This window comes from Aedes aegypti, chromosome 1, assembly GCF_002204515.2.
Source record: "Aedes aegypti strain LVP_AGWG chromosome 1, AaegL5.0 Primary Assembly, whole genome shotgun sequence".
Classification (NCBI taxonomy): domain Eukaryota; kingdom Metazoa; phylum Arthropoda; class Insecta; order Diptera; family Culicidae; genus Aedes; species Aedes aegypti.
The window spans coordinates 94,325,290-94,344,724 of record NC_035107.1 but is presented as its reverse complement, the minus strand read 5'-3'; the positions used below and the strand labels follow the sequence as shown (position 1 = coordinate 94,344,724).

Here is a 19,435-nt window from a genome sequence, read left to right as displayed (position 1 = left end):
GAACGTGCCTTTGGAGCCGGCCTTCTGATACCTGATACCTGGGTGTGCCGATAAAATTGTTAATTTAAACTTGTTCAACATTGTTTTACCGTAAAAGTATAGAACAACATTTTGCTTCAAATGCCGAACACTGTGTTCATTCTGTCTCATATTCCGAACACCTTGATTCAAATTCCGAACAGTACGAATAAATCGTATTCAAATTAATTATTTCGCAAATAAATTTATCTGAGCTAGTTTTACTGGTCTCGAACTACAGACTCATCACTATTCCCGAGGTATAAAATAAATTGAAAGACGTTAAAATTGAATTGCAATTGACTACCATATCATTGGAATTTGATGACATATTTCAGTGAAACATTTCAACCCAATCGCCATACAAAAACCGAGTGTTCGGAATATGAGTCTGTTCGGAATTTGAGACAAAACGGTACAAGGTTTTAATCGTATATGGATCCCGAAAATGGTAGCTAAAACGCTTAATAAAGCTCAACATATTGGTTGCTTTATGGATAATCGTATTATAATGATCAGTAAAGGTAAGTTTAGAATCTAATATGACACCTAAATCTCTAATCTTATCGCACTTTTGAGCAATTTGATTTCCTAAAGAGACAGTAATCTGTGGTGTATTCCGTTTTCTGCTATATGTTATTAAATTACATTTTATGACGTTTAATTGAAGTAAGTTTTGCTACACCATTTATCAAATATACTTATTTCATTCAGATATATGTCGCTCTCTTTGTTGCTATTGATTTCCATATAAAGTTTCATATCGTCGGCATAAATCAGAATTTTAAGATGTTTAAGCACATATAAAATATCGATAACAAATAATATAAATAACAATGGACCTAAATGCGAACCTTGGGAAACTCCTGATGTAACGTGAACAGGTTTAGACATTTTTCCCTCAAATCTAATTATTTGTTGGCGATCTGTTAAATAAGATTCAATCCAGTTGAGGAGTCTCATCGCAATTCCCATTTTATTGAGCTTGAAAATCAACATAGGAATGTCTAGTCTGTCAAATGCCTTACTAAAATCGGTGTAAAGTGCTTCGACGTGGTTACCTCTATCCATTGCATTCAAAGTGTAATTTACAAATTCCAAAAGGTTTGTTGTAGTAGAACTACCTTTATAGAAACCGTGTTGTGTATTCGTTATTCTATGTTTTATTTGACTGAACACATTTTTATTTATAATTGATTCAAATAGTTTTGGAATGGATGAAATAATAACAATTCCACGATAATTTCGAACATCAGATTTTCTACCAGACTTGTAAATGACGGATTTCACGCCAACTCGACAAAGGGATTGGCAGCACCCCTTCAGAATTCAATGAAACTTTCTGGGTGTGAAGACTACATTTTCGCCATTTTCGAGTTATGCGAGTTTATAAAAAAAAGTAAAAAAAACTTTGGGACTTAAAAAATTCGATTTTAGAAAAACTTTTTTCTCTAAAATATGCCCAATTTGCAATGTATGGGCGACTTTTAGTAAATTTAATTACGAAACTTTTTGCTTAAGGATAATCAAAATCTGAAGTGGCCGTTTTTTTTAAATCGACTTTAAAGTTTTGAATATTTTTTTTTTTTTCAGTGTAGAAAATGTGTTTTTATTTTTTTAATATTTTTCTCTAAAACGTCAGGAAATTTCACGACAGTCCCCCATACAACACTTTTTTGTAGGTCTTACCGTTTTCAAGTTATACGGATTTATAAAAAAGTAAAAAAAAACTTTGACCCTTTCCAAATGTTAGTCTAGATCGATTTTGAAAAAAACAAAGTATGTAAAGTATCTTAGTTTCACATACTTTTGACATCCAGAAAGATTCATTGAATTCTGAAGGGGTGCTGCCAATCGCGTGTCGAGTTGGCGTGAAATCCGTCTATATTGACATTTAAAAATCTTTGTATGAAAAGTCGTTTGTTCTATTTCTAGCGATTGCTATGACTGATTATTATAAATCATATTTCAGTCATAAGAATATCAATACCGTGTGTATCTACAAACGACACAGTAGATTATTTTGCGAATGCAAGATTGACATTGTTATGGTCCATAATCGCCTCTTGAAGGATAGCATTGTAGCTGGTGGAAAAGTTAAAGGCCTCGGATCATGCATATGACAACCAGTAGTGATCTGCAATGGAAAGATGAACTAACTCTAAGCATTAGACCTATCATACTACATTTGTTTCAATTACATTAAGTGGGCAAATGTAGTTTCACATGAGTGATCTTTGGTATTTTAGATTACGCTGCCGTGTCAAAATAATTGGTTAGATCGTTCCACGTTCATGTGTATGTACTATGTTGGGCATTGCAGAAATCATTCTCATTTGATTTTGAAGCACAATCAAAGCAAGCGAAGAAAACATCTCATCTGTTTCGGTTCATGATCGGCAATGTTTCGCAAGCTGTCAAACAGCAATAACGAACGAGATCTCCAAAGAGAAAGCGACGATAAAACTCATTTTTGCAATTTCTCATCGTAACAGGCTGTATTTCATCACGCCAATCTGTCGTGAAACGGCCTACTTTCCTGCACTGAACTATGACAGTGCGGTAAAAGTCATTACGTAACTGAAACCAGTGGTGTAATGATCAATTACGTAATGCTTTCTCATTACGCAACTGTTTTGAGTTGCGCAATGAATCATTACATAACAATTTTTCAGAAATCGTCGTATAATGGAATTGTCGTATCAAGGATTGCAAAAAATGTTGTACGCAACTCGTTGCAGAACTCGATTTTCACAGCACTCGTCGTATTTATTCAACTCGGCAAGCCTCGTTGGATAAATGTATGACTCGTGCTGTAAAGACCATCATTCTGCAACCTGTTGCGTAAACTACTATTTTCTCACTTATTTTTCATTGGGAGTATTGCAATTATGTCCCTTAGGTTTGGAGCTTGCTCAGATAGATTCTATCATGCAATGTTATCCCCCATATCCAATCATAGTTGTAGCAGAAGATGATAAATATGTTATTATGTTGTGTTGCGGATCATGATTGTTACAGAGAGCGATAAGTGAGATATTCTCTCAATTAACACAGAATTCTCTCCCTGACTATATTTGTTTATGTTTATGTTTATGAGCCATTTGAAGTTGAAACTTTAATGTTAAATTCATAAGCCTAAACAATAGTGTATCTTGTAGTAGGATAAGTTTTCTTCACGTTATAGTTTCTTAATCAAATAGTCACAGATGTTGCCATATTGTCCATAAAAACATATTGAATAATAATTGAAATTAAAGCAGCTTCGGAAATGCAAATACCGTTCAATTTGCTTGAAGCAGTGAACTTCAGAAACTAGAGCGAAAATCCTTCAGTTTACTACACCTCTGGATTCCTTTTCCTAGAAATGCGAGAGGTGTACGCACGGCATAAACAGATATTAATTACACGCGCGTGATGTTGTTGTGTTGTCTTCTCGCGTCTCACCTGGATCGTAATTAAATTATTTCCAAGCCAAACTTGCCTGTGTATTGGAATCACATCCTTTACTCCCAACCAACTGCTGCAAGTTTTGGAACGAGTACGTATTCAATGAGCGTGATTCGAGAGCAGGATGCTTTCCTCGCCCGCCCACTAAAAACTCCAGTGCCCATTCAGTTTAATTTGAATTGAGTGTCATCGTTGGATTCACGGTTGATCAAAATGACAAAACTCGTTGCATATGTTCTTAAAATTAAGCAGCTTAGCTTCATGGCGTTTTGGAACGTGTGATGTTGTGATCATTCTTTTATTACAGCTTTAAAAACATTTTTCAATTTAACAGAATTACTTAAACCACCTTTTATGTACAATAGGTTTGAAAGAATTGGGATCACAATTGAAAAAGAACCGAAGAATGGTGAACAACGTTGGCAAGTGAACGGAGCTCCATACCGCGCGAATTTTAATTAAAGCACTTGAGAGCTGTTTGTTTCTGGTGCGATTTAATGAGATTCACAAAAAAAAGGACGGTGACAATAACGAGGTACAAAACGTGTGTCAGCTCGAAGCAAAGTGTATAAATTTTTAAAATTTCGATTAAAAGAAATCGTTGTCGTTGTTCGGAGTTGAATTTCAGAGCAAGGGGGGCACGTTGAACTTATGCAAAAAATATTTTCTTGTGTAGGACATTAGCCCGCCTTCTAGACATGTAAAAAGCATTCGACAGTGTCTGGAATTGAGACTTCATCATAAAATGAAAAAAAAACTTTAATTTTACAACATACAATCCTGGGTTTGCTGGCGGTTCGGGCTTTTTAAAAAACACTTAACTGATTTTCCTCACTAAATCACTTTATTACTTAAGCCGAAACGCAATGAAACACGGATAAAAATAAACTGAACACCGGTCACGGTCAGTCCGGTGGTTTTGTAGAATTGAACTGCTGACCTAGCAATTCCGGCTGTTGGGCATAAAGGTGTTGACGTTGCATAGCACGTGGGAGTGGTCCGATCCAAAGGTGATGACGGTGCATGTGACGTTGCACCTGTGGTGGCTGGTTCATGTCGTGACTCCTCCGGGGGGTGAAGAAGTGTCGTCCTCGATACTCAGCTCCTGGTTACCATGTCCTGGTGATTTGGTTTCAGGCTTCCTTTGGTGGGTTTTCCTCGATGTCCTTTTGTGGGTAAACCTTAAATGAATGAAGATAAGGTAAAGGGTGAAGAATAGTAGAGTCGACATCAGAGCGGTTCCTCCTAATAGACTCCATTTCCAAATCTGGTCGGTTTCGTGTTGAAGAGATACTTTTTCCAGTTTGCGTCTGTTCAGAAGGGTGGCTTTTTCTATTTTTGCAACGTCATGATTTTGCAAGATCTCGCTGTTTATCTGCAGATTGTGTAATGCTCCTTGAATAGACTCGCTTTCACTTATTTTTTTCGGAAGATGTGAAATTTTGGTCCATAAATTCGATTGTACAAATTGAGAACGATACTATAAAATTTCCAGATAAGTATCTGTCGCTAGGACCGCAATTTGAGCGTAATTCTTGGTTTTTTGCATTTGAGATAAGAATTTTGTTATTGGTTATTAGTTTGGTTGTAGTTTCTGCGTTGATTTCCATGAGACATTGTGGCTCTGTTCCCATGATGAGTGGATAAATACACAGATCCTTGAATTCTTTGATAAAACTGTGTCTTTGGACGTAGTCGTCTGGTTTTGCAGTGGTGAAGAGTTGTTTTGCTTGTTTGATAAGGAATTGAGGGTAAGTCTTAATAATCGAATCATTTTGACTCAATGGGTGGATTCGCATGATTGTCGATTCTTCTGTCTCCAATTCTGGAACATGTAATATGTAGAGTAAAGTATTTTCGCTAGTTGCCATTTTTGGTGTAACAAAATTGAGTGCTTCTTCCGGGATGTCTAGCTGGACTCCTTGATTTCTGAGTATATCCTTGATCAGATGAATTTCGTTGCCAGATAACATTCTGCTGTTTGTGACGTGCATTTTAGAAAAGAGTATCGCTTCTTGAACGCTTGTTAGAATTTTGTTGAGTGTATCTATGTTCAGTATGGTGGTGATCACGTCAAGTTCATCGAGAATGATTTGATTGATTTGTTGTTTTTCGATTAGTTCGTTGATGGTGGTTGTAAGTTCCGAAATTCTTTTGCCGATTTGGTGATTAATTTTTACTTGATGATTATTTTCGTTGACAAGTTCATTGAGGCTTCTGTCGATTATCCGTAGGTCTTGAGCATCTGGGCTGCCCGCTATCCACTTCCACGCTGTGCCGATGATGTCCCATCTTTTGGACCGTTTGTGCGATATTGGTTTGATTTGCATAAAATTAGAGTACAATTCTCGTATCTTGTATTTACTAATTTCAAATAAAGCGTTATTATTTTGATTACGATAAGGTACCGTGGGGTAAGTGGATACAGAAAAATAAATAGTTAGCTTCATTGTTATGTACAGCTAACGTGAATAATGTAACTCAAACTTTTTTCTGTGGATAACATATAAGGGACTATTATACTTCAAATCGTCATTTATTCCGATTTTTCTGATTGTTATGTATTGAGTATGAGAGACTAGAAAATTTGCGCCAAATGATTCACTTGTTTCACCATGGTGGGGTAAGTGGATCACCATTAAAAAAAATCTGTTTCCGAAATAAATGTAGTGTGATTATGTTTAATAAGAATCATATAATCCTCGTTTTTGTTATTAGTGCTAGTAATGTTACATTTTAATACTTTAAAATTAAAAAGTATCTTTATTTAATCAAAATATAATAAAAAGTATGAATATATTAGCTCATACTAATTTGAACAAAAAAAATACATTGTAAGTAAAAAAATTTGGAGAAAATTCATCCATTTATACGCATAAATTATACAGAAGTATTTTAAGATAATTCCTAACGATATTTTCGAAAAACACTCTTGGTTTAAAAATATTAGTTACATTTATTTTTGAATAACAAACTGAAATCGTTCTATTTTATTTATGAATATATGTGTATCATCTGTCTAGAACAATTTATATGGTCAAATAAAGTACGATACTATGCTTTCGATTGGAAAATTAGTATATTTTGCTCTTTTACAACTCAACTTAGATAAATCACGAAAAGTTTCGTGTGAATTTTGAAATTATTATTCTTTTTTATATTTTTTTTATACCAGAAAGGTTAAAAAAACTTTTAGGTGGATTAATTCAAATTTTCTATGGTCAATTTGACAAATTCAAGCTGGGAATGAACAAAATAAAAGAAAACAACATTTGCGGCTATTTAAGCTTATTAAAATTATCGTAAGCAGTCTGCCAATAAATGATAATTATTCTTGATCCACTTACCCCACCCCATTGAAAAGTAGGGGTAAGTGTACCATGTCCAATATATTTGTATTTATTTATAAAAAGGACATATTTTTCATTGTGATTCATTCAATTAGAACTGAAATGCTCACCATGTGTCGAAAAAATAATAGAATTCGTTTTTAGACAGAGATACAATGGATTTTTGATTGATGGAAAACAATTTTCAAATTAATTACTTTTTGCAGCTAACAAGTTTGCTTGTGTTAGTGTACGTGTAGTACCAGTTTTGCAATAGTATCAGTGTGGGCGTAAAAACATAACCTAAAACGAAGCAATGGTGCGAAAACATTCAACTTGAATATGTATTTATGCTTTATATTGACAAATGATCCACTTACCCCACTGATACACTTCCCCCACTGTACCTTACACCAAATTTGTGAGTTGATTGATAGTAATTTCTATGTCTGTTAGGTTGATCGGGTGTACAACTCGGATATTTCCTGTCTGAATTCTACATAGGCTGTTTTCTTGCATCATTATCAAATCATTATGAAGATTCCTGATAGTTAGGTCTTGACATGAGATGTTTGTGAGAATGAGGGTGAATGTGATAAAGTAGTGAAGCATCTGGAAGCAAAAAGTTATAAAAGTAAATGGTGTTACATTTTTTTCGGTCTTTTGATTTTGTTTTTATGTCTTTTAATGTGACGGTTGTTTTTGAATGTTCTGTCTGTGACTTCATTTGCATTTGTTTTATTGGCTCTGGGTTGAGTCTTTGTGCGAATATTTGGAATAACATAAACTTCTTGCCCATCATTTATAATTGGAGGGTCTTCCTTATTAGAATTTTGAGAAATCATTTGTTTTTGTGCTTTACCCATGTTCAATTTTGCTTTAAGGAATAGCTCTTGGGCGTCTCTTATAATTTCTTCCGGGTTAACAATATTATTCTGGTTGAACAATATTTCATTTGGAGTATATTTAGTTGAAGAGTGTACAGAGTTGTTATATAATGCAACGGATAATTTTACAATTGATTTTGTACCCATTCCTCTGAATTTGTGCTTGTTGGTATTAAAAATTTCTATTATAGTAGAATGTGTACGCTCTATTTGTCCATTCGATTCTGACGAAGCGGCGTAATGAATTTGTGCCCCTAGCTGGCTAAGGAAATTTCTTAGTTGAATTGATTGAAAAGTGGTTTCATGGTCGGTGACAATTTCTCTGGGTACTCCAAAGGAGCTGAAATATTTTCCTAGTGCTTTCTGCACATGTACAAGATTTTTCGATTTCAAAACTATTAACTGTAAATGTTTAGAGAATGAATCTATTAGAGATAAGAAGCTGCATTTATCTATGATGAATATGTCCATGTGGACTCTATCTAATGGTTTTTCTGTTATTGGCCTGGGTGAAATTTTTATGTTAAATGGTCTGCGTTCATATTTGTGAGTATTGCATATTTCACATGAGTTTATAAAGGTTCTGATTTTTGAGTAAATATTTGGGAAAAAATATGATCTTTTAATTTTGGCTTCGACTTCAGTTATACCTCGGTGAGCTCTATTGTGTTCATTTATTATTATTTGATTCTGTCTTTCTTCATTTTGCACGTCTTCGACCATATTGTTAGTAAAAACGAAATGACCTTTTTGATTGAAGTTTTCTTTAAAGGACTCCTGTACCGTCTGGATAAGATATTCTGTGCCATAAGGGCTGTTTGTCTACCATTGTGGAAGATTTTCAAAAGATGTGTGATATTTTCTTTTGTGTAGGTTTTCTGAGATACTATTGTTCTATGGTAGTTTTGGAAAAGGGTTTCTTGGATAATAGTATCTATACGGGAAATACGGAATATTATCTGATTTTTGAAATAATTTAAAGGGCGTTCCGTGAAATGAATATAGTTATTAGCTGAATCATCAGCTGAGTGAACAGTTTGGGAATCAAGGGAATCATGGGATTCAGGGGAGTTATTGGCAATGGAATCTGCATCATCTTCAAGATCTTCGGAACCTGAAAAATAAGGAATTTCATCATTATTGGTTTCATTAATATTTACTTCAACAGGCCTTCTGCTTAGTGCATCTGCTACTACATTTGATTTGCCTTCTCTGTACTTGACTTCATAGTCATAATCTTCCAGATCTAGGCGCCATCGCAAAATTTTTGGATTTTTCTCTGAACTTTTAATAAAAGTCAGAGGTTTATGGTCAGTTACTAAAGTAAATTTAGTCCCGTAAAGATATGGTCTGAATTTATTCACGGCCCATATGATTGCCAGCGCTTCCTTTTCGTTGGTAGCGTATCTGGTTTCTGCATCGTTTAGTGTTCTGGATGCAAAGGCGATTGGGCGTTCTATATTGTCTTGTATCTGAGATAGAACTGCAGCTAATGCATATCCTGAAGCATCTGTTGTTACGATGAAAGGCTTATCAAACTGGGGATAGACTAAAACTTGATCTGTGGCAATTATCCCTTTGAGCGTATCAAATGCTGTGTGATACGATGAATCATTTATATTGATTGATGAATCTTTCTTGAGATATTTGGTCATAGGTCTAGTTATTTTTGAAAAATCCTTAATAAATCTTCTGTAATAACCTACTAAACCCAGAAACTGTTTAATCTCTTTCTGCGTTTTTGGTAGAGGCCACTTCAGAATTTTATCTATTTTTTCGGGGTTAGGTTTGACACCTTCATTTGAAATTATATGCCCTAGAAATTCGGTCTCTCGCTTGAGAAATTCACACTTATCGAGTTGGATTTTTAAGTTGAAATCCGATAAGCGTTTCAGGATAAGGCTAAGATTTTCTAAATGGTCTTTTAGATTATATCCGTTAATAATTATGTCATCAAGATAGACATAACATTTGGTGCCGATATAATCTCCTAGGATATTGTTCATTGCTCTCTGGAATGTAGCAGGAGCATTCTTTAGGCCAAAGGGCATTCTCGTGAATTCAAAATGTCCTTTGTCCGTTGAAAAAGCTGTTTTTTCTATATGGGCAGGATCCATCGGGATTTGATGGAAACCAGACTTTAAGTCGATCGTTGTGAAGTACGATGACTTTCCGAGGCTATCCAGAATATCCTCTATTTGAGGCATAGGGTATCTGTCGTCAATAGTGAGCTCGTTCAGCTTCCTATAATCTATTACGACGCGTACCTTTCTTTTGCCTGACGCGTCAAGTTTTTTCGGTACTACCCATATCGGTGAAGAGTATGGGGTTTTCGAAGGCCTAATGATGCCATTGTCTAGCATTTCTTCAATTTGCTGTTGGATATCGCCTTTAAAGTGGTGTGGGTAGCGATAGTTTTTTGTATAAATGGGAGAATCGTTTGTTGTTATAATTTTATGTTTTGTAGCTGACGTACATGAAAGTTTTTCTCCTTTCTTTTGGATCACTTCTTGGTGTTTGAAGAGAGTGCAAAGCAGTTCTTGTTTCTCTAGTTTCGAAAGATGATTGGTTCTAATTATAGACTCTATATCATTTTTGGAAATATGTTGAGAGTCAATCTTTTCTGGGAGAATTGTTTCAAAATTGTTTACTGTCAGTTGAAGTTTTGGAAGATTTTCTATGTTTTTGGTTGCAGAAATAACATGGATGGTCGATTTATTATTATGTGCTTTATATAGTCCTGGTAGAATGAAAACTTTTTTATGAAGTTTTTGGTATGTGGGTACCAACCAGTCTCCGTTGTTCATTGTATCAATAGTTATGAAATGATTGTAAAGTTTTTTTGCAGGGTAGAATTTTGAGTATGAAAATTGTTTATCCCTTAACGTAATGGTTTCATTCTCATAGTTGATTTGTGCTTTAAGTTTTGCAAGGGATTCTGACCCCAGAATTCCATCAAAAAAATAATGAAATTTCATTACGTAAAATTGCAAAGGTTTAAACGTATTTCCGAAAAGATCGAGTTCTCCTTTCGAAGTGACGTTGTTGACTCCGCAAACATTACTGATTTGTGTATTCGGTACGGTTTTAACGGATTCTATTATGTTTGGTGAAATAATATTTTTGTTTGCCCCAGTATCGATTAATATTTTTAACTGCTTTTTTGTTTTAGGATGATTCAGTTTTAAATATGGGAGGTAATTTAGGTTGTTTTTTGTGTAGGGTTGACCAAGTGAAAATTTAGATCTAGATCTACTTCTTCATCAGATTCAGTTTCTGAATTTAAATGTGATTGAGTTTCCTCTTCTTCCGTTACATGATTATTTATGGTTAACCGACTCCGAGTAGTTTTTGTGTCCATTGGTTCAGTTGTATCTTTATGTTCGGTTTTTATAAAAGGTTTCTTATTTTGATTGAAATTTGATGATCCTTGGGATTTATTTTCAAATATTTTGTTTTTGTTGAATTTTTGGTCTTGATTCAGGTTTCGAGCTACAACTTGTTTAGATTTGAATTTGCATAAGAATGCGTATGCATCCTCAATATCCTTTGGTCGTGCAGCTTGTGCATAACCAAAGTACGGTTCTGAGAGTCCAGATATAAAGGCTGCTAGCGCATCCTCTTCAATGAACTCGTTAATGGCGTCCCAATGATTTTTGTATGTATCTTTTTGTTTTGCTAGAGTCTTAATATTTTGTATTATTTCTTTGGATTTTTTGTAGTAAGTATGGATAGACATATCTTCGGTCATTTTACAATGCCATAATTGGCTCTTGTATGTTGACAATTCGTGTCTATCTCCCAACGCGTTCGTCAATATTTCTTTTAAATCTTCAAATTTGTCCGGATTTCCGGCTAAGCAAAGAATGTCTTTTGCTTTGCCTTGAACTTTATTAGATACCGCAGTAAAGTACATTCTAAACTGCTGAGCTGATACATGTGGTTTTAATACATTAAGGGTTTCTTCTGCTGTTTCCAGCCATGAACTTAATTGTTTTCTATTGCCGTCAAATATGGGGATCATTTTGATCGGGTCTGGAATTTTGAATAGCTGGTCGATGTTACTTATAGGTTGATGTGCGATAACGTTTTCTTGAGTTTGATTTGTTTGCGTTTGAATTTGACTGAAATACGTGGCATGTTCTGTTTGTTGTTTTGCCAGTGCCTCCATCATCTGCATCATCGTTTGCAGTTTGGCATTGACTTCTTCCATATTGTTGTTGTCGTTTAAAGAAAGGATTTCTAGTGAAGGGATGTTCTTTATTGGAATATGCGCTAAGTCTCCCGAATCGGTAGACTCTGAGCTGTCTGAATCTGAAGACACGCACGCGCTGTTTCTAATTTTAGATAACAAGTGGTGAGTTTGCTTCAGACTGTTTCTTACTTTATGCTCCTTTGGCATGACATGCACTTAGAAGAGAAAAGCAAGCTATAGTTTTATTTGTTTTGAGCCGTACGATCTCTCGGAACTCGTATGACTCCCGAAATGTAATTCTCTTAGAACTTCACAATTTCGGTTGGAGGGGAAGCTCTCTTAGAACTCTTCTCACTCCAGGGGTTTAGCAAATTTTATTTTCTTAATGAGTTCGAGCCTTTCTCTTAGAACGGGCTTCAAACTCACGGAAAAATAAAACGCCAACCTAGGCGATGTTTTCACTTTCACTCGTATTTCGGTGTGGAATAGAGGATAAAGAAAAAAAAACACTCACCTTGCAATCGTTGTGCGTGGGTTCTCTCGACGTCCAACTTCACGCGGTGGAACCTCAACTCCGCTGCACCCTCGATGTTAGCGAATGCTTTCGCGGGTTCACTTCGATTCTGGCTGGTAGACCAGAGTCACTACACTGTTTTTCGCGAAATTGTTTTTCGAGCACTGCACGGCTGCGCCAATCCTGGGTTTGCTGGCGGTTCGGGCTTTTTAAAAAACACTTAACTGATTTTCCTCACTAAATCACTTTATTACTTAAGCCGAAACGCAATGAAACACGGATAAAAATAAACTGAACACCGGTCACGGTCAGTCCGGTGGTTTTGTAGAATTGAACTGCTGACCTAGCAATTCCGGCTGTTGGGCATAAAGGTGTTGACGTTGCATAGCACGTGGCAGTGGTCCGATCCAAAGGTGATGACGGTGCATGTGACGTTGCACCTGTGGTGGCTGGTTCATGTCGTGACTATACATTGTTAGAATAATCCAAAGTTATTTGCCTAATAGTAAACTTTAGGGTAATTATCAGAATTACAATTCTCAATTACTTCTTGTAAGAGCTGGTGTTTCTCAAGGCAGCATTCGGGGACCAATATTATACAATATTTTCACATCTGGCCTACCTGAGATACCTCTGGGATAAATTGGTCAGATGAAGTTAAGTATCTATGGCTCATGTTAGATAAAAAAAATTAACTTTCAAAAGTCACACTGAAGGCATTCAAGCCAAATGTAACAAATATGTAAAATGTCTTTATCGCCTTATTAATAGAAAAGCAAAACTGTGTCTTAAAAACAATCTTTTGATCTTCAAACAAATTTTAGGTCAGCTATGTTGTATGCTGGACTAGCAGTTGTAATACCAGGAAGAAAACTCTGCAGAGGATTCTGATGCTTTCTCCCTGGTAGTAATAAGTTACATAGAATATCCAATGTTGAATTTAATGTTTAAAAAGATCTAAAAAGGAACTTCGATAAAAAAAGGAAACGTAAGTTTGCTTTTATCACTATCATAAAAAAGCATCAAACAACAAGCAATCATTCGCTTACCATATCACATATATGTGGTCTTATAATCTTATAATCTTATAAGATTCTATACAAAACTGAAACAAATGCGAAAAGGTTATTGAAAATTTGCACTCCCACCGAAAATAAGCCCATTCCGGGATGTTTCCTGGAAACCCGAATCGAAAAGGATTTTCATTACCCGGAATGGAAAGTGACCCCTCCGGGAAGAGAGGTGTCGTTTACCTTTCGCCTAGGTAATGGCTAATCTACGGAGTGGGAAAAAGGTCCAAGGGTATACTTGGCATTATGGGGACCAATATTTTGTTGACACCGGACATCAAAGAGGCTTACCTGATGGCGATTTGCCCTTTTCGGGGATTAGCTTGGAAACTTACATCAAAGCTGCTCGCTTTTTGATTTGAATTCTAATTTGTGTACGTTCCCCCTTTCTCGCTCTCGTTACAGATAATTTAAAATCGGACCAAGCGCAATCGTATCAGTATCCGAATTACAATAACAACAACAACAACGGTGGAAAAAATCACGTGGCCAAACCGGTGCCACCGGATTTAACTCCAGGCAGTGAGTTCATAGAGAACCGGGGAGAGTGCACCGATGATGACTGCGAGTATCGGGATGGGTTCTGCCAGGGGTCCGAGAATGGGATCAATTCTGGCGATAGGAATAAATTTTGCGGAAGTTTGCCGAACCACTTGGATGCGGATGATGCTTGCGAGGCGATATTCAAGCAGAACGGTGAGTTTGAGATTATTTTGAATAGAAATTCAATCCATACATCATGAATCTATGACAGTGCCTCAAATGGGCCACTACCCTCAGTGCCATCCAAACCAGGAAGGCATATCTATATTAAAACACAATTATATCAACAGTTGATATGAAGCATAAAACATCACCCCTAAAAATATATATTCCCATATTTATGTGTTTCCGGATATGTTTTGAATCAATCTATGACATTTGGTCGAAAGACATTTGGTCGAACGGACATTTCGTCGAATAGACATTAGGTCGAAAAGGTTTAGTTGCAATAGGAAGCATATAATATTTGGTCGAACCGACATTTCGTGGAAAGGATAGTGGTCGAATCTAAATAGTATGAAAACAAAGGTATACATTTAGTGAGACTATCGTCAAGAGTAGCATTTTGTCGCTAATACAAGAGTGTTTGAATAATTGAAAAACTATGAGCCATTTTATCAACAGTCTATATGCGATAGGCAAATTTTCGTTATTTAATTCGGTGGACACTCTCCCAACATATTGATCAACCTCTTGCGTTTTTTGACGTTTTATGCTGCTTTTCCGTTCAGGTATATTGGAGATGAGATTCGAGATAAACTGATCATAAATGGAAGCAAGACAACTTTTGACGCCTCAGTCAACTCGTCTTCTCTTCCCCGATACATAGATTTATCACAACTTTAAATTTTAATAATTAAAAGCTTTTACTGCAAATTCTGTTGCAAAACTGCTGCAAAACTGTTTGCTTGGGGAATGTTATTGAGCTGGAAGTCGCGATAAGCCAATTGACCATAAGTAGATTTACCGAGACCTAACATTCACTTCACCATAAAGGTTTTCCTTAAAGTAAACTTTTCCTGCCGTTTTAATTCTGATTTCCGCATTTAAAAATCTAACCCACGTCCATTGGCTGCAAGACCCGAAATTCAAAGAAAGATCCCGAGCACTATCTCTGGTTCCGTACAAAGAACGATGCCATTTCAAAAGAACAATAAATAATAAAAACATTATGTTCACATCGTTGGGCAATAAAATAACTTGTTGAGCAGTTTTCAAAAGAATGATGCTATTTTTGAAGAATAATAAATTCACTAGAGTTAAATATATCAGTCCATGTACAAAAAACCTACTTCTAAAAATTTCATATGAATAATCATCAAAATCCTCGATTGTGACATAACCTCAAATTATAAATAAAAAAAGTGTATGGAATTTAAACAAAAACTACATAAAACGTCCCGTTTTTTATTCAACAACAGCAAATGATTCAGATCATTCAAAAGAATACGTTATTTTACCATCTTTGCAAAACTTAGAAAACAATAATCAATTTAACCAAATGATCTTTCAATAAATCATTTGAAAATAAGCTTTCAACCAAATTTCCGTTTAACTAAAGGTCATTCGACCAAAATAAATGTTTCAAAGCAATTCGACCAAATGTCCTTTCGACCAAATGTCTTTTCGACCAAAAGGCATTCGACCAAACGTCATTCGACCAAATGTCATTCGACGAAATGTCCTAAAGCCGTTACATCCCCCGGAGCTCCTGGAACCTAGTATAGAGGGGTCATGGCAGCCGTCGGTGCTTGTAATGCTTCGGGAAGCATCATCTTTGAAAATCTTAAAGTTTGAGTGCTTCTAATGGTTCTGAATATGCTGCTGGAAGCGATGCCCACTTGGATATAGCTCCGGATAATTTATACATTATTGGAAATACAAACATGACTGATTATATTATCCGCAACCAGTTTTACGGAAATAGTCATATTTCTGAAGATTTCCAATGAATCTTAATGCTTATGAAACGTATTCTGCAAACTCGACTTTAACCCGATATCAACCAAACATTGGTCCAACATCGGGTACAATTTAACCCGACTCGGCCCCGATATCTGGTAGACATATCAGTTTGGGATCAGCCCATATGTTTCCTTTCCCAGACAACCAAAATGTACATATAACGAAATCACCTGGAGGCTTTGTATGTGCAAAATTTCACTTATAAGATGTCGCGAAAAGGCCTTCTACATACAAAAGTGGAGGCGATATGCGTGCAAATATCATGTGATGAATAATAACATGCAATGCGAGTGAATAAATATTCTACCGAACTAACCTGTGGTCTTATGCGACTTAACTTATGATAACAAATGTTGATTTGACAGCTGCTACGGATTGATTCGACTTACTTTGTACGAGTATACGGGACGAAACAAAATGTACAAATGAACTCAGAAAAAAGTGTTTTATGCGAGGAAACTAATCAATCCGACGATTTCATCCACGGTATTTTGCGGGTTTGTGTAATTAGTATGAATAAACGAGTTATAACGTGAACTTTTATGCGATTTCTGGTTGTCTGGGTTGTGAATTAATCGGCCCTCTACCCATCTGCGCACGATCGTCTTAAACAATGGACAGACGTACTGAGATGAGGAGGAAAAGATTTCTGAATCTGAAACAGTTCTAAAATGTAGAACTGCTTCGATTCATATCAGCTCCTCACTCATGTGCGTTGATAGCTTCAATTGTAGAGGCAGTGTCGTAAATGTCGCAGACCTGATTGAACTATCGTCTGAGTCAAGTTTTCAAAAAGTCAGAATACATTTTTAATTATTGTGAACAGAAAAATAATACAAGCATTTTAAAAATACTACATAACAAAAAGTTAAAACTTATCCAAGCTAGTAGGCTCAAAGTTTTGCATCTAACTAAATTTGTTAAATAATTGAAATAGTCGTATCAATCGGGTCAACTTTATCGATACAATATCCGATATTTCTTAGTCCGATTTCAGCCATCAATAAAACTTTTGTCGCGTCGGCCTTATAAAAAGTCCGACCTTCAAAAGAACATTCATTGATAATTTTACATACAATACATATATACAGCCATTCCATGAAAAACCGATCTAGTGGGTCACCGTTTTTCTAAGAAATTGAAATCTTAAGCTTTTATTGGATTGGAATTGGAATTTGATGGAAGATTGGAAATCGGTTGAACTGTTCAAAAGTTATGATTATTTTAAAAATAAAAATCTAATACGCTGAGACCTACAGTGTGTGCCGATGAAAAATGACTGCTTTTTTATTTTCAAAAAAATATATCTCAAAAACTAAGAAATATACATCGCTGAAAATTTGACAGTAAACGTAAAATTTTCTGAACATTCAAGAAAAAATGAGAACAGCAATAGCCCCTTTGGTCCCGATGCCTTCAAAACACAAAAAATGGAAACTATTGATTTTTTTTTCATGTGAAAAATTTTTTTTTTTTGAAGTATCACATTTTTCCTGAAAAGTTAAAATCTTTAGCTTTCATTTCGTCCAAAAAGATTGAAAATCGGTCGAACGGTTCAAAATTTATATTTTTTTTTTTTAAATAAAAATTAAGCAAAATCGCGATTTTTATGGTCACCCTATTTCGGAAATGGTCACCCTAATCAAAAAATCCAAAAACACGTGTATCCTTATTTTGGATAAGGAACAAATAGTAAATTTCCACGGAATTTGGTGACCCACTAGATCGGTTTTTCATGGAATGGCTGTATAAGAATCAGTTACGGACCATATATCTACCGGCAGCTTTATATTTTTGTTTATAGATGTTTTCGCACCATTTTTTAAAAATTTCTCAAAACTCTTTTATTTTGAAAAACTGTGTCGAGATTAATAATTGGTCATGTGTATCTGGAGATATTCCGAAATTTCTTGGGGGACCGACGTTTTGTCATAATCCACATAAATATCCCAGGCTACAGATTTTTTTTACAATATTCGATCACTTGCTCTTCGAAACAATACATCAATGAGAGTCTGCTGTGAAAAAATTAAGCAAATTGGTGCAACCGTCTTGGAGTAACGAACATTTTTATTCCGGGTGCCAATCTGGCCGTATCTTACTATCTTGAAATCTTTAAGAAAAAAAAAAACATTATTTGGAATTTTTAGATTTCTTGGAGACAACTCAACCAATTTCCATGATTTTTTTCAGGGAAGGTCCTTATAACCTGACATTGCCTAGCCCACATTTTAGTTTTTTTTTTTTTGATAGATACAGTCACCCCACGCAATTGAATCACCCACAATTTATGAATCAGCTGACTTCAAAAGACAAAATTATTATCAAACTTGTCACAAAACATCACAGAATCATTTTTACTGATAAGAAACTATGACTCAAAACAAATTGGTGGCCAAATATGTTTGTGTATGGGAAACGTCAGTCCCCCAAGGAAAATCTAAAAATCTGCAAAACCATTTGATCAATGATCAATATTGGCTCAGATTCTTAAAAAAGAAGAGTTATTTGAGGGCTTGTGAAAAAAAATCGAAAAACAAAAAAGTAATCGCTGTTCGAATATTTTTTTGTGATAAAAATGTAAAGCGGCCGGTAGAGGGGTTCGTCATCTAACAGATAATCGTCTAGGTCAAACCTCTGCAGGGGTATGTAGCGAGACCATCATCATCTTTTTTTACCATTTTTTCGAGGCCGAAATTGATGTTTGTATTTGTTAACAATTAGGAAAATCTACCAAGTTTGGTACGGGATGGAGCCAGGGTACTCGTGGCAGCTGGAGGTTAGTGGACACAAATATTTTCAGGATGGGCTAGGTTGGGATTGGATAACAGGGTTCTCTGTAGCTGACTATCATCATCATCATTATCAAAAAAAAATGCTGAAACCCAAATTGGCACCGGTTTTGATAAAAATAAATTGGTTGACTTTTGAAAAATTTAAGCAAAAATTAAGGTTTTTGGACATGTGCAGACATTTCTCGTTTTTGTTCTTAACTATGTGATAGTTAAACTCAGTTTATGAATTGAGCTTTGCCAGCTTTTCGGAAAACTGGACCTCAATGCGATATCGAAAAATATCGGACCGAGAAATATCGAACATCGATTCGAAAAAATTGGCCCAATAATATCGATATTACCGATGGTGTCCGGCCATTTGGCCGAACGCCATTTGGGCGAATGCCGTTTGGCCGAACGCCATCTGGCCGAATACCATTTGGCCGAAAGGGTCATATGGCCGAATGCCATTTGGCCGAATCAAGAACAAAAATTTCATAAGTGTGGCCCAATAACTGATAAGCTAATTAATTTGTTGACTTTTATGATGGGACAGGACGTCATGTTTGTCACTATATAAGAGCTCCAAGAGAATGATAACATTGACCCTTCAATTTAGGACGAAGTTGTGAACTCCACACATCGCGTTGAGACTCTGAAGTGATGATTAATTTGCCTTTGAATTACCAT

General features: G+C 35.6%; 1 protein-coding gene across 1 annotated transcript in view; it reads left to right on the top strand.

Moving 5' to 3' along the window:
* Positions 1–19,435, top strand: part of LOC5570598 — a 434,882-nt gene that overhangs the window by 317,349 nt on the left and 98,098 nt on the right. Inside the window, exon 5 of the mRNA XM_021842919.1 lies at positions 13,869–14,159. Within this exon, the coding sequence (XP_021698611.1) occupies positions 13,869–14,159 (291 nt within the window). The remainder of the gene's footprint in view (positions 1–13,868; positions 14,160–19,435) is intronic.